At 40.5% G+C, this 15212-nt stretch overlaps 1 protein-coding gene across 1 annotated transcript; it reads left to right on the top strand.

Moving 5' to 3' along the window:
• Nucleotides 1-882: 882 nt before the first annotated feature.
• Nucleotides 883-14750, top strand: LOC131240174 (uncharacterized). Its single transcript, XM_058238258.1, has 4 exons — nt 883-2830; nt 3637-3909; nt 4216-4307; nt 13665-14750. Exons 1-4 carry the CDS (start codon nt 1889-1891, stop codon nt 14518-14520), a joined length of 2163 nt encoding a protein of 720 aa, XP_058094241.1. The 5' UTR covers nt 883-1888; the 3' UTR covers nt 14521-14750.
• Nucleotides 14751-15212: the final 462 nt, after the last annotated feature.

The following is a 15212-nucleotide window of genomic DNA, read 5'->3' as shown; positions in this document are numbered from 1 at the left end:
TAAAAAAATCCTCCACACTTCCATGTGTGTTTCCCACTGTTTAGGAAGCACACATGGGATAGTCGTACAGCAATCTAGACCGTCCAAATTGCTGACCCAGATGTAGATAGAGCATGATGGAACATTTGTGAGGAGAAGGTAATATTACATTCTGATTTCCTTATGATTTCGACCATTCATTAACCATTAGTTGTATGGTTAGGATCGCTTGATCAATGTGATTTTAGAGATATGCTGCATCTACAACTGGGACCCACAATTTGGATGGTATGGAGAGCCATGCATCGTGCGTGTCAGCTTGTTAAATGGTGTAGAACTAACATAGCAGTCATTCCTGAAAAGAGTTAGTAGTTACTGTGCTAGTTTCACCCTTTTCGGCTAACCTCTGGTGACGCATTCACCGTAGCCTGAAATTGGCACTGATCCAGCGATCCTAACCATCCAAATTGCAGTTATCAAATGGATGGTTAGAAAAAAATGTTCAGTGGGCGAAATCCGACGGTTGAAGTTGTTCAACGGAGCCAACGTTTTCAACCATTCAGTTTCCATGCCTGATACATCGGTAGACCTAAGGGCATAAACAAGTTGGGCCAGCCCATCTCTTGTACGGTCCAGATCGAGTATAGGCCCACTTGGCATTTCGGCAATGCTTGAACTGTGATCGTGGCCTGCCATCGTTCACAAGCTCTAATCGCCTCCTCCACGCCACCGCACCGAAAAAACAGGCCTGTTTTGGGTTTGGGCTAACCACTACCCGACCCTGGCTCGTCATCGTTGACATGGATGAGTCGTCGAGTACTTTTAAAGCGGTGGTAAACGCACACACTGTACAAAAATAAACAAATAAATATTTAAATAAAAAGGGGGAAAGGGCATTATTCTCTGGAACGCTCGCAGTTCTTCCCTTGGTGGATTTGGCAGGCCTTTTGTAATTTGCTCGGTTTCCATGTTCTTCCTCATTTCTGCAACAAACCCACTCAGGAAGAAAGAATAGAATAAGATAGAGAGAAAGAGAGAGGTGGTTGTCAGATGCTGGTTGGATGTGCTGTAACTCAATCATAGAAGAGCTCTTCCTGCAATCATACTCACCTTTTTCTGTTTTTTATTATCTATCTTCAACACTACAGTTTCCATGTTCTTAAACTCCCAGAAGGTCTTATCCATCCTTTAGAATCTTTTTTATTCGTTTTCCCATCTGGGTTTTGCTCACCTATCAATGTTCTTCCTCTCTGTAACAATCCAATAGAAAGCAAAGAGTCTCAGTTTTTCTATCTGGGTTTTGGAGATTGATGTGTTTTTTCATCTTTCCCACCCTTGAAAACTCAAAAGCTTGAATCTTTCTACCTGGGTATTGCAGATTTCTGCTTCTTCTTCTTCTTCTTTTTTCTAGGATCAAACAGTGGGCAAATACTCGAGTTTTCCATCTGGGTTTTTGGGATTAATGCGTTTTTTCATCTCTCCAATCCTTGAAATTTTAAATGCTCGAATCTCTTCCAACTGGATATTGTAGATTTTATTGGGTTTTTCTCTCTGGCATCAACGAAAGCTCGAGTTTTCTATCTGGGTTTTGGAGAATATTACATTTTGTCATCTCTCCAACCGTTAAAGACTCGAAAGGTTGAATGATTTCATCTTGCTTCGCAGATTTTGGTAGTTCTTCTCTCTAGGACCAATAGAAAGCAAAGCTATAGTTTTTCCTTCTGAGTTTGCAGAGAGAACAGAGATTTCCCCTCTATGATAGCTCACATGCTGTGAATTATCCATTGAAAGTATACAGCCTGAATTTCCATCATCTAGGGTGTTGCTGAAGAGCTCTCACAATCCTGAGTATCTTGTATATTTTTTTCAATTTGGGTTTGAAGAGTAATGCGCTTTAGGGATTGCAGTAATGGCATCTTTGGTCCCAGGAGTCCTCTTGAAGCTTCTACAGCACATGAACACCGATGTGAAGGTAGCTGGTGAGCACCGCTCGTCACTGCTGCAGGTCGTCAGCATCGTCCCTGCGCTTGCAGGCGGCGAGCTCTTTCCGAACAAGGGATTCTATCTCAAGGTCTCAGATTCCTCACATGCCACTTATGCCTCCCTCCCCGACGAGCATGACGATCTCATCCTCAGCGATAAGCTGCAATTGGGTCAGTTCATCCATGTTGAGCGGCTCGAGGCTGCAACACCCGTCCCAATTCTCAGAGGAGTGCGGCCGGTGCCTGGTCGCCACCCGTGCGTTGGCAGCCCCGAAGATCTGGTTGCCAAACATTCCCTATGCTTCCTCAATCCTTCGGGATCCAACCCCATGGAGAGAACATCGCCCAAGGGCTCAAATGGCCGCCTAACTGGGGAGAAAGAGAAATTGAAATTATTGAAATCAAATGGAATGAAGGTCGAAGGGTCAGACACGAAGGCCATTTTCAACAGATCAAGATCTTCTCTTTCAAAGCCTGCACTGAGTGTTGTAGAGAAGAAGGAAGTCGGGGCGAGGTCAAAATCAGTGAATTCACGGTCGATCCCGTCATCTCCAACGAGTTGCTATTCATTGCCCACATCGTTTGAGAAGTTTGCGAATGGTGTCAAGCAGCAAGCGAAGATCAAAGGGCCAGAGAAGCCTACCACAAGGCAGGGGTTGCTGGAGAAAGCTACCTCCGTTTTCAGGGCAAGTTCGGTGGGAAAGCAGTCACCGATCGGGAATTCGATAGGGAATTGGGTCCAAGGGATTGAATTGGGGCCGAAGGCTTTGAGAAAAAGCTGGGAAGGGAATGTGGAGATGAAAGGGAGGGAAAAATTGACTTCAAGGGCAGCCAATATGGATGCAAAACAAGATGCTCGGAGCACTTCTGTAAGTCTTTCTTCAAGTCTTCTTTGTTTTTTTGAAAAAGAAAACAATTCTTCTAAAAATGCGTCCACATCCTTGTTTGGAGATAGGAATTCTTGTCATGGTTTTCCTTTGATGATTTCCACTCTTTTTGTATTCGATGAGCTTGGCGATCTGTTTCCCAATTGGGGTTTCCAGAATTTCAACATTTGTTTGGTGGATAAGCTGGGATCAAATCCCTGAATGAAGGTTGCAAAATCAATCACCATCCAGTTGACTTGTGGCTTGACCCCAAAGTCAACATGAATTACTCATTTTGGTTCTTATTGGACAATGTAAGCTTGTGGATCAGCCAAATATTTCATGGTTCTTCTTTGTTCTTATTTTTGGTGTCAAATTACAAATGAGATTCGGTGGTTAAGGGTCCTTGTCAGATTTTTCGAGCGCCTTTTTCCTAAGAAAAATATCTTTATGGATAGAAAGCTGTCAATTGGGTTTGTAATCAAATCATGCCTGCAGAACTGTTCTTTGAATAATCAGACTAATTACACTTGAGTTTAAACTATTGATCGTCTGTGGCCAAGGTGCACTGTCTTCACGTTGACAAATGTGAATAACTTCATTCGATTTCATTTCCTAAATAGATGTATGAAAAGGGATGGTAGGGACACTACAATTGGCTGACTGTATATGATTACTGCCTATCAATGAACTGTTGCATTTAATTTTAGTTTAAAATTTCTATTTACCCTTAAAGGCAGCCCACATGTTTTTGGTGCTTTACCTTTGTTAGTCAATCAATAACTTTATCTAATTCTTCTGTATACCAGACTCCTCGGAAGAAGCTGCAAGCAAATGACAAGCCCTTATCTAAAGAGGACAATAAGGTCCAGATGCCTGGGAAGAAAGGAAATGCAAATGGATCTTTGGATGATCCGAATAGGTCAAGTAAGCTGCGGGCGTCTGTTATAAAGAAAACATCAGAAGTTGCTAATAATGGCATCCCTGGCAACTTAGTCAAGGTTGTTACCAGTAATAGAAGATTGACAGATGGTAGCATTTCGTGGGCCGCTCTCCCTCCCTCTCTCGCAAAACTTGGAAAAGTATGAATTCATAAGGTTTTCTTAATTATGACCCCATATTTCCATAGAAAATTTTTCAGAGCCTGTTTCTTGCTACCTGATTTGTCTGCAAATACTTTCATGTTTTTATTCTAGTGTGGATAAGCTACAACTGTAGCCATTCAACCCAAATGCTAGAGGTTCTTATAAGATTTTGAGTTTGGCAGCTTTCACTCAATAGCACAATGATCTCTTGATTTTAGCTTCAACTATTCTAATGATTTGGTTGGCTTTTGGCCACGACAGAGCATTTGAATGATGTTTTCCATTACGCGCTTTGATTTTCAGGAAGTTTTGAGGCACAGGGATGCAGCACAGCTTGCTGCCGTCGAGGCCATACAAGAAGCTTCTGCTGCGGAGAGTTTGATCCGTTGCTTGAGGTAAGTGCTAGATGAAAATCTAGTAAATTGCTTAGCTATGTTAATCTTTCTGTACTAATTTGCATAGGCTCCATGTGGTAGACGCATAAAAATGAGTTCATCTGGCTTCAGTTACACAAATTATGTATCAGAGATCTTGATCTCTAATATTTAGTTACTGTTAACATGAACACATTATGTCTCAGGGATCAGGATCTCTAATTCGTAGTTACTGTTAACATGAACACTGTAGGTGTTAGGGATCGAGATCTCACTTTTTTAATCTTTCTGTATTTTATGATTTTCTTTAGCTTAGTATATGTGCACGATGGATATGCTCCATTAATAGATTGTTGCTATTTGATTTCACATCTGGATGAATTTTGCATGCTTAAATGGAATCATTCAGTGCATGAATAATTTTTTATGCTGATTTTGGTGTTTTGCATTTGTTTTCTTATTCATACGGCTGGATTCTCTTTCACTTTTCTATATGGATTCTTCTCATCTCAAGATTCATCACCTTTTTCAATAGCCCATTTCTTCTCAGTTAAATATATGCATTCTGATTTAAGGCTACCATCCCCTAATCATAATATTTGTTTATCACTCTACTAGTGGCTGGATGATTTTTATCTCTTTCTCCCTAAAGGGTGATATGCGGGATCTGTATATGGATTCCACATTTAATCATCCAAAGGAATTGAATCAAGAGGATCAGGCATTTTTGGATCTTTGATCCATTTAAATGAAGCATATGTAATGCTGCCCATGCCTATTGAATAGGGTTCCATTGAGTACGAAAAATAATTGTCATGTATTTTCACCAAAATCTCAGCAGCAATATATTACTACCAGAGAATAGTATGTTTCAGATGATGGACTACTAGAAAATGGTCCAGTTATCTTTCACCAATGAAATTCAGGAATCGGTTCACACATCTAAAACCCCATCCTAGGCAAACAAGCAAAACGTGGAGCCATCAATGTTGAAACCATAAAGTTCCTTATTTTTCAGGCTTCCCTGACGTCATTAAACACATGTATGAGGGTATTGTTACTTGAGAGATGATGACTTGTGTGAGACATGACCGATGATTTCTCAGTAGCATTAGTCTTCTTCAGGCATCAACATTAAGCCTTTAGCCCTTTACAACTTTGCATTTGTTATAGATGAATTAACCATATTGTTCAAAGATGAGACCCCTTGGTGAACGTTGTTTGTGGAAGATACTAGAGAGGGTTCAAATGCTAAATTGGAGGTTTGGAGGGAGGGTTTAGAGTCTAGAAGCTTAAAAATTAGCAGAACCAAGTTGGAGTATTCAGAATGCAACTTTAATTAATGTTGATGGCCAGCAATTCCTCAAAATGATTTCTTGGCCATGGTTCTATTGTTCAAAAGAATGGAGAGATTTAAAATTCGGACTTGAGGATGACGTGAGGATATATGCTTCTAGAGTGCCATGTGATCACTGCATGCCTATGAAATTTGAGAGAAGTTTTATGAGTCAACTACCTGACTGACTAGGCTTTATGAGGCAGTGTTTGACAGTTAGAGGGCGATATGAGCAGAGGATCCTCCTGAATGGAATCAAGGCACTGGTTGAGATAATCGAATTGTTTGAACAATCACCTATGGGCCTTGTCCTTACAAGATCCATTGAACAAAAGCTTAGCGGGCATACAAGCAATGTGAATTGTATCACCATTTCTGGTGACTGCGTGGTCAGATGAATGAGCACTTTATCCATTGAACTCTCAACATAGTTTTTTGGGTAGTCAGATGAATGAACATTTGTCCATTGCACTGTTAACATAGATTTTTTGGTACATTTAGGGCCATTGCCTCGCCAAAACCATCATCCACAGGACTCAAGCACGGGCTCTTCCCCATGGAGAATATGTGAACTAACTGTTAACGGATGTGGATGTGGGTCGTACAGTTCTTAATCATTCTCTTTTGTTATTAGTTGTTTATATTGGTTTGGGAATTGTTAGGTAATTTTGTCTTTGTTATTAATTAATATAGAAGGGGAAGAGTGGGGGGGCGTCAACCCTAACTATCTTTTCTTTCTTCTCCCAACTCTCTCTCTCTCTCTCTCTCTCTCTCTCTCTCTATATATATATATATATATATATATATATATATATCTAGCTAGCTACATGGTATCAGAGCATCCTTGTTTCTAACCTAATCCACCTCTCTTCTATCTTATAATTCTTTTTCCTTCTTTCATTTTGGTCCATATCATCCCTCTTATGCTAAAAATCTTTCAAGAAACCAAGTGGTTTTCTTTTTCCTTTTTTATTGTGTCCAGCTTTTGTGATGGTCCATGCATGAGAAGGTGAAAGAAGTGTTAGTGTTCATTGTCTCTCGTGTGTGTCATTGGAACATGTGGATGTGTGGGCTGATTGCCTTCTTCGGATACTATTCATGACCATCAACCCCCGTGATTGGTTGGAACGTGTGGGCCGGTTATTCTCTTCAAGGGCCTGTTTGATTTTCTAAATCCTTAGTGAATGCCTTGTATATAAGGAATTATAACATTTTCACCCTTTTTGAAAATACGTTGGTATTTCTGCATCGAAAACTAGTCCAAAAGGTCTAGTTTAAATTTGTGGGCCCCACCGTGATATGTATGACATATCCACGCCGTCCATCCTTCGCAACAGGACATTTTGAGGCATGAGCCAAAAAATGAGGCATATACAACATTCAAGTGGCCCACACCAAAGGAAACAATGGCCCCAAGAAGTTTTTAACAGTAAGTGTTTAGTTCCCTTTTTCTTATGGTGTGGTCCACTAAGTTTCAAATCTGCCTCATTTTTGGCTCATACCCTAAATTCAGCTAGCATAACGGATGGATGGTGTGTATAAGCCACATGCATCATAGTGGGCCCCACATATATTTCGCACCTCGGTTTTTGTGTTAAAAAAGTAGGCCCGTCAAATCAAGCATCGGGAACCATGTGGTAATTACTGAAGGAAATAATCATTACCCATTTATAAGGTATTTACGAGATATTTGGAAAATCAAACATGCCCCAAGTGTAGTGTGCATATCGTGTAAAGTGTGCAAGTTGGATGTTCATCTATTGCAAAAGGCCAGCCTGTGTTCACATATTCTTACGGCATTTATTCTAATCCCTTGTTCCAATGGAGATGTAAAGTGATTTGAGACTAGATTCGTAAATCCATTTTATTTTAGGGGTCCAAATACCCTCTATTAAATTAAATGGAATGAACTATCTTCAGTGGTCCAAATCCATTCAAGTGTTTTTAACTGCCAAGGGAAAATTAAAATATTTGGCTAGTGAGAACCCTGATAAGAGCAGTAGTATGTATGATCAATGGAACCAGGAGTATGCTCAAATTATAATATGGTTGTGGAAGAACATGGAACCATCCATTAGTTCGAATTTAATGTTTTTGGATGCTGCAAAGGAGGTGTTATGTATTATGAGAGGTATTGATCTGGAGAGAATATCTCTTGTACATATCAGTTATTTGAAGAAATATTTAAGCTTCAACAAGGAGATAAATCACTAGATGAATATTATTCAAAACATAAAGAAACATTAACGAAGCTGAATGTGTATCAACTTGTTACTGTAGAGTTGGAGAAGCAACATTGGCAAGAAGAGGAGTTTTGCATGGCCAAGTTTTTTTCCGGTTTGAAATGTTAATATGAACCGGTTCGTGCACAGATGGTAGATATATCATCTTTGAATGAGGTGTATGCTCGCCTCCAACATGTATCTCTTGGCTTTATAAGTGGAGCCAATAACAACTCTGCTTTAACATCTTTTACTATTTGAGGCTGAGTTAGAGATCATGGTGGCAAAGGTAATCAAGTTGGCTGCGGTAAAGTGGGAGGAGGTCGTGAACCTAGGTAGTGCACCCATTGTGGGCTTACAAATCTTTTTGTTGACAATTGTTAGGATCTCCATGAAAATTTGACATGGGCTAGTTAGGCGTCTCACATTGGAGAGAGCAATGGGTCTCATCCGGCTAGTTCTACATCTGCAAATCAACAACCAAGCATATCTGGAGAGACAGTTACTCTCACTAAAGAAGAGTATTCTAAGTTGCTGAAAAATCTGTAGAATCAGCTTGTTCTTCCTGCTTTTGCAGCTGCTTCCACTCCTATGACTACATTTGTGGCCTCAACTACTTCCACCCATCTGGAGAAATTCATTGGATTATCAGGCTTAGAAGAAGATATGTGTCTGTGTGTGTATGCACGCATGCATGAATGGATGGATCATGCATGTGTGTTTCTACTTACGTATGTGCATTCATGGATGGATGGATCCCACCATTTTCCCCATGTTTCTCTCAGTCAACGATACATGCTGTTAGGCTCCATTAAAGGGAAACTTTTTATTTGATCCCTAAATATGCAAATATGCATCTTGTATGCTATTATTTGATTCTTAAATATGCAAAAATGTGTATTTTAGATATCTTAAATAGAGGGGTCTCTATTTTAGGAGGGGTCTACTTCCACTCCGGCCAATCATAATATGTCATCCACCATATCTTCTTTTGAGCCTAACAATCCAGTGAATTCTCCTGGTGTTCCTATTGCCTTAAGAAAAGGTATCGTGTGTGTATTGATCATCATATCTCCAAATATGTCTATTTTCAATATTTATCTCCCACTTTTCTTAAGTTTGCCCTATTCTTGCCCTCTTGTTCCATTCACAAGTTATACCGGGACACATTATTACATAAGAGGTGGAAGCAGGCAAAGGAAGAGGAAATGGCTTTTATTGGAATAATATTGGGAGCTAATCAGTCTACTTGCCAGTACACGTGATGGTAGTTGCTAATGAGTGCACACCATTAAGGTTGACCTTGATGGTATGGTTGAAGCAGGTATGGTATGCTATGAGTCGCAATGATTTGATTCCTAAATATGCAAATATGTCTATTTAGCATCTCCTGGAGTTTCATTGAGAAATTCTACCATTTCCTTGTGTTTTGCCAATGTTTCCCTCAATCAGCAAGGCATTTGTAGGTATTAGGGATATCGATACATGTTTCTGTATCCTCAACTAGTGATACATGTATTGATAACAATACTGTGAACATTAGCTCCATTCATGTTATACTTTATGTGGTTGTTAATCATGGCCGACTCTTCTTCTAACTTGACGTTTATAAAAAAATTTTGCTTCTCCTTGGTGATCACACAAAGGAAGTTGATATGGAGCAACCCACTTAGGTTTGTTGCTCATGGGGGTCAAACAAGGTATGTAAACTGCGTAGGGCGATTTATGGACCGAAGCAATCATCATGTGCATGGTTGACAAATTCAATAAAGTTTATGTTGAACAATGGCTTTGTTCGAAGTTATGCTGATCATTCTATCTTTTTACGGAAAGCACCTCGGGTCTTATTGTGTTAGTGGTATATGTTGATGATTGTTGTTACGAGAAGTGACAATAGGGGGATTGAGGAGTTCAAGAAATATCTTCAAAGACATTTTCTCACAAAATATCTGAGTCATCTTCAATACTTTCTTGGTATAAAAGTTACCAGATCCAAGGAAGGGATTAATTTGTCTCAATGGAAATACATTCCAGATTTGCTCCGGGAGATGGGTTTTCTTGGTACTAAGCCAATTGATACACTTATGGATCCTAATCATAAATTTGTTGATGATCAAGGAGATGTAGTTGAAGACCCAAGGATTTATAGAAGATTGGTTGGAAAATGTATCTAGTTAGCCATCATCTGGATAAACATATTGTTTGTTGTGAGTATGATGAGGTGGTTTATAAGCTCTTCAAGGGTACCTCACATGGATGAAGTTGTTCGAATTCTACAGTTTCTTAATGGAGCACCAGGTCAGGGAATTTTGAACAAACAGAATCTTCAGATCATATGGTACATTGATGCAGATTGGACAAGTTCTTTTGCAGATAAGTGGTCTACTACTAGGTACCGCACTTTTGTAAGAGGAAAGTCACATAAAAGAGTATGAAGCAGACTGTTGTGGCTCAATCAAGCACTGAAGCAGAATATTAAGCAATGGCTCATACTAGTGAGTTAATTTGGATTTAGAAACTGTTGTAGGAATTGAGTTTTGCAATGAATCTATCTATGCAGTTGTGTGGTAACCAGGCAGTATCCCACATTGCAAACAATCCGGTCTATCATAAAAGAACTAAATATATTGAAGTCAACCATCACTTCATACATGAGAAGGTCTCTAATGGTGAAATCTCTACATCATATGGACAGTTTCAGAATTAACTTGTTGATGAGTTCAGCAAGGCACTTCGTCATAGTTAGTCTACATGCATATACTCCAAGCTTGAGTCGACAACATCTATGCTCCAACTTGAGGGGAAGTTTTAAAGTATGTGGATGTGGATTGTACCACTGTACAGCCCACCTAGCTTTGGTTCTTAGGCATTTTCTTTTGTTATTGGTTGTTTATGTTGGTTTGGAACTTGTTGGGTGTTTTTGCTTTTAATATTAAGGATTCTTTTGTCATTTCTGATTTTATTAATTTGTATAAGAGGGGTAGAGTGGGCTCCCCCTCCCTCCCTCAATGTATACTAACCAACTTGACTATCGAACTAGGATTAACATTAGTATGGGAATGTTGAGAAGATGAACATGTGGAAAGACCAGGGAGGATGAAATAAAGCAGATTGGGATGGTTCTGTAATGTGCATGGACTGTAGGAGACGTGAATAGAAATGTAACCCATGTGAATAAAATAAGAGACAAGGAACGTAGACACGCACAATCATGGAGAAACCTTAGGCCCTGTTTGGTAAACACCAAAAAATGAGTTGATCTTATCTTAGTTACAGCAAATATGTATTAGAGATCTTGATCTCTAATGCTTATTATAGATCAAGATCTCTTATATATAATTACTGTTAACTAAAATCAAAGCAACACATTTTCAGGTGTCTGCCAAACAGGGCCTCAAGTCTTTATGATGTGTTTCTGAAGATTTTTGAGGTGTGTCTTTGCTTTTTGTCTTTACACATAGGATTTGAGAGAAAAGGTCACACTCAGCACTCTCTTTTTCTTATTAACTGTTTTGCTCTTCCACATGCTGTTAGCATATTATGCCATGTAGAAGGGATATGAAGGCTTGTTTACTTACTGTGGACAGGGCTTATAGATAGGAGTGATTGGCAAATGAAATTCAGGATTCATAAAGATGGCCCCAAATATCTTGGACAAGGCTTTGTTAACGAAGTTGCCAGCTTTCTTTTGGTGTATTGCAATTGGCAGTTGCACAAAATGCAATTACTAGTTCAGTTGAGGTTCTCTGGTTAACCCACGCAGAGCTCTCATGGAGCCATTATTGTGACTGCCCCAGTGTTAGAATCTCTGGATAAACAGCTTGCTTGGTCATAGAAACAAAAGCTTTATCAGCCTCTTAGACAACTGCAGACGACTGTAATTATTTCAACCACATCAGTATTTGTCTGGCATCTTGCCTCCATTCTCTTAGTATTTTTACCTTCTTTCATGAAGCAATTATCATCATGATATTTGGGCAAGACGACAGGCAAACTGCTGACATGGCCATAATAATTGCAGTCAGTAAGTGCTTGTCTGACAGTGCCATATTGTCCTTCAGGGTGCCAAACAGGCCTGAGTAAAGGAGAGGTTGATGTCAGTTTGGCAGGCTTTCGTAGAACTTTGCCATCAATCATGAGAATCCTGTTCTGGGTATGATCGGCAAAATAGGACTTGCCAAGCCGACCAAAATAGCTACAGCATAAGTATGATGATGGTGACGATGAGTAGAGGCATTTTGCCTTATATTGTCTCTTCAGCTGGTCCTAATCCATCCATTGATGTTTATTCCATCTTTCAAGGTGGAGATGCCATCTAGAACTGTCATTCTATGGAGTCCATGTAATCAAGCTTTCCATGTCTAATTCATTCATCTGGGTTCGAGTCCGTGCGTCAGTGGCAGACAGTTTGTTTTAACAGAGGTCTTGGGTTTGAGCCTGTGCCTCAGTCGCAGACACACTGCGTTTCAACATCGAGGGTCTTAGGTTTGAGCCTGTGCCTCAGGTGTAAAAACGGTTTGTTTCAACATTATCTTGGTTTTGAGCCCACACTTATCCCAAAAAAAAAAAAAAAAGCGTTTTCTATTTTATTACATTAGAACATTTGAAAGGCGAGTCAAAATAGTCATGTGTAGGGACTTCGTAGGGGAGTGGAGGAAAGCACATATGAGGAAAGATCAAGCAAGCTATGGGAGTGTGGCAATCCCAAGTGTTGATACTCAGCCCAATTTCCATGTTGAACTTGAAGAAAAGTTCAGCAATTCCCAAATCTCTTTGCACAAAGTCATCGATTGAAAGAAAATAAACGGATTAAGCTAGAATGTGGACCATCTATCTACAAGCCACAATTCAAATGGTGGGAGTTGTCCTAATTTTCATGGTATAATCTGTTCATGGTGGAGCCCTATAAACCAATGCTTGGTCACTGAATGATGGGCCTCACTTGCAAAAAGGACCAAAAGCCCTAGCATACTCAAAAGCATCATGTAGGGATCATATAATTCCTTTTTATAGAATATCTACATCCTGAAGCCAACCGATTAACCAACTTTTGCTCGTCACATATTCCATGCCGCATTGTGCTTTCCCAAAGCAACCTTTAGCAAACACTAGAACACTACAGTGATAGCTTTCCTCAGCATTGTAATGCCATATAGCTTGCAGAATCTTCTTGTCTTCTATTTGAACATTTGTAACCTGGTTGAAGCTAGGAATGCCAATCTTACATGCGAATCGAATGCTATTGCCTGTCCATTGCTAGTTTCAGCAAGTTTATTGCTCTCAAGGGCTTTAATAAAGAACAAAAATGGGGAAAATGAAAAAAGAAAAAAAAAAAAAGAGAAAAGAGGAGAGATTTGGTGGGGAAAATGTGCTGATTTGAACAGCCAAACCCAGCCAAAGGTCTTTGAAATCCTTATTTCTCATAGACAAGACATGAATTGATGCATTTGAAACTCCTGAATACATTCAAAACAAGAAAAAGTATCAATCTTTGGTAAACTGCAATTTGGAATGCAATGAAATTCACTCCTTGAAGCTTCAGTAATCTGCCTTCTCGATGTTGCAAGGCCTGTGGACCGATCTAGAACTCAGGTGTGTTGATGACTCAAGAGTTATTATAGAAGAATGGTCCAGTAGTTGAATACCCAGATAATTTTTTTATGATATTGTCAGGTTTTTCAATGACTTTGCTGAGTCGAACGCACAAAGTCGGATGACCCACCTGCGAAAATCGAAGCTCTTGTGCTTTTGATGACCATGTATCTACTATAACTCAGTCCTCCGTTTTCACTCTTTTTTCTTTCTTTTTTTCTTTTGCAGTGTATATACTGATCTCAGTTCCTCAGCCAAGGAAGATAACCCACAGCCTGCAGTTGAACAGTTTCTAACCCTCCATGCCAATTTGTGCCAAGCGGGCCTGATCGCAGAGTCCCTGTCAAAGGTTCTTCCTGCAGGATCATCACCACCAGATCATGAAGATGAACCATCTGAAGAAGCTTTGAAGATCTCATCAGAGAGACGTAAACAAGCTGCTTCATGGGTTCAAGCCGCATTAGCCACTGATCTATCTTCCTTTACAGTGTTTAACAAACAACCCACCTCCAGCTCGGCTACAAATCGTGGGCCGCATAATACTACAAGCAGCCAACAGATGGTGGTGTTAGAGAATTCTACTCGAAATTCGGCATTGAAGACTCAAAGCAAGGCTCGGATCTCTATCAGCTCCAAACTGACTGCAACTACAACTGCACGCCGGGCTGGGGATGGACTAGCCATGAGTCAGAAGCCACGGGCACCTCCGCCTGAGTGGGTCCGAGGGGGCGGCCTCAATGAGGCATCAGACCTGGCGAAATCCTTAAGGGTGGAATCTCGTGGTTGGTTCTTGGAGTTCATTGAGAAGTTCCTAGAAGCCGATGTGGATGCATCGGCACTGTCGGATAAGGGTCAGATCGCGGGTATGCTGTCGCAGCTCAAGAGGGTGAATGACTGGTTAGATGATATCGGGGCCGGGAAGGAGAATGGCGAGGGATGCCCTGTCCCAGCCGAGACAGTTGAGAAGCTGAGGAAGAAGATCTACGAGTATCTACTCACGCACGTTGAATCGGCCGCAGTTGCACTCGGCGGGGGCCAGGCGACGCCAGCTGGCCGATCGACAGAACCAAAGGTAAGTAGATGACATGGGGTTTTTGTACGTTGCATGCCCATGCAAGTGCATGAACGTCGTGGCGGCGCAGGACACGCTCATTCCGATGATTAGGACACCCATGTGAGAAGTCACCTGAGGAGGCCATCATTGTTTGTTCTTATTTGTGTATATAGAATCTAAGGTTGAGATTAACAGCCTTAGTGAAATGGGAATATCGATCAATGGTGTTGTGTTTGGGATCATAGAAAAAAAAAATCAAATGGGGTTTTTGGGCAATTATAGAAGAGATTAAGGTCTTTGTTGTTAATTATCCATATGCAAAAGAGGAATATGTGTGAAAAATCAAGAATATTTTTGTGTTCATTGAATAACAGCTTGTGTTTGTGCTTGCAATCTTCAAGAGATGAGATGGAGGGGATTTCTGATTTTTGCTGAGCCCACAGGCACATCTTCATGTGGTCACACGTACCAACCTGGCACTTGTGTGGGACATCAAAGCTGTACATCAGGTGGGCTCTATCTTGTACATGGCCAGCCCAAACATGGGGCGGTGCATCCACAGCATAGTGTTTTTGTGTATGTTGAAAGTAGAAACTCCTTATTTATTTCTACATGTGGACCACCTAGGAGTGGCAATGGACCGGGGCGTGGCTCTATAGGGCAGGTCCTTGCTTGAAATTTAGGCTGGGCTTGCATTGGTTTGGGCCTGGGTGAATGATGAA

The sequence above is a fragment of the Magnolia sinica genome, chromosome 3 (genome assembly GCF_029962835.1).
Source record: "Magnolia sinica isolate HGM2019 chromosome 3, MsV1, whole genome shotgun sequence".
Classification (NCBI taxonomy): domain Eukaryota; kingdom Viridiplantae; phylum Streptophyta; class Magnoliopsida; order Magnoliales; family Magnoliaceae; genus Magnolia; species Magnolia sinica.
Note: the sequence above shows the minus strand (reverse complement) of the source record. Positions and strands in the feature narration are given on the sequence as shown.

What these genes read in the sequence shown, in the direction of transcription:
- LOC131240174 (XM_058238258.1), top strand. Translation starts at nt 1,889, where the DNA reads ATGGCATCTTTGGTCCCAGGAGTCCTCTTGAAGCTTCTACAGCACATG. An exon ending in AAGATGCTCGGAGCACTTCT is followed by an intron (nt 2,831 to 3,636) that starts GTAAGTCTTTCT and finishes TCTGTATACCAG; the next exon opens with ACTCCTCGGAAGAAGCTGCA. An exon ending in CTCTCGCAAAACTTGGAAAA is followed by an intron (nt 3,910 to 4,215) that starts GTATGAATTCAT and finishes TTTGATTTTCAG; the next exon opens with GAAGTTTTGAGGCACAGGGA.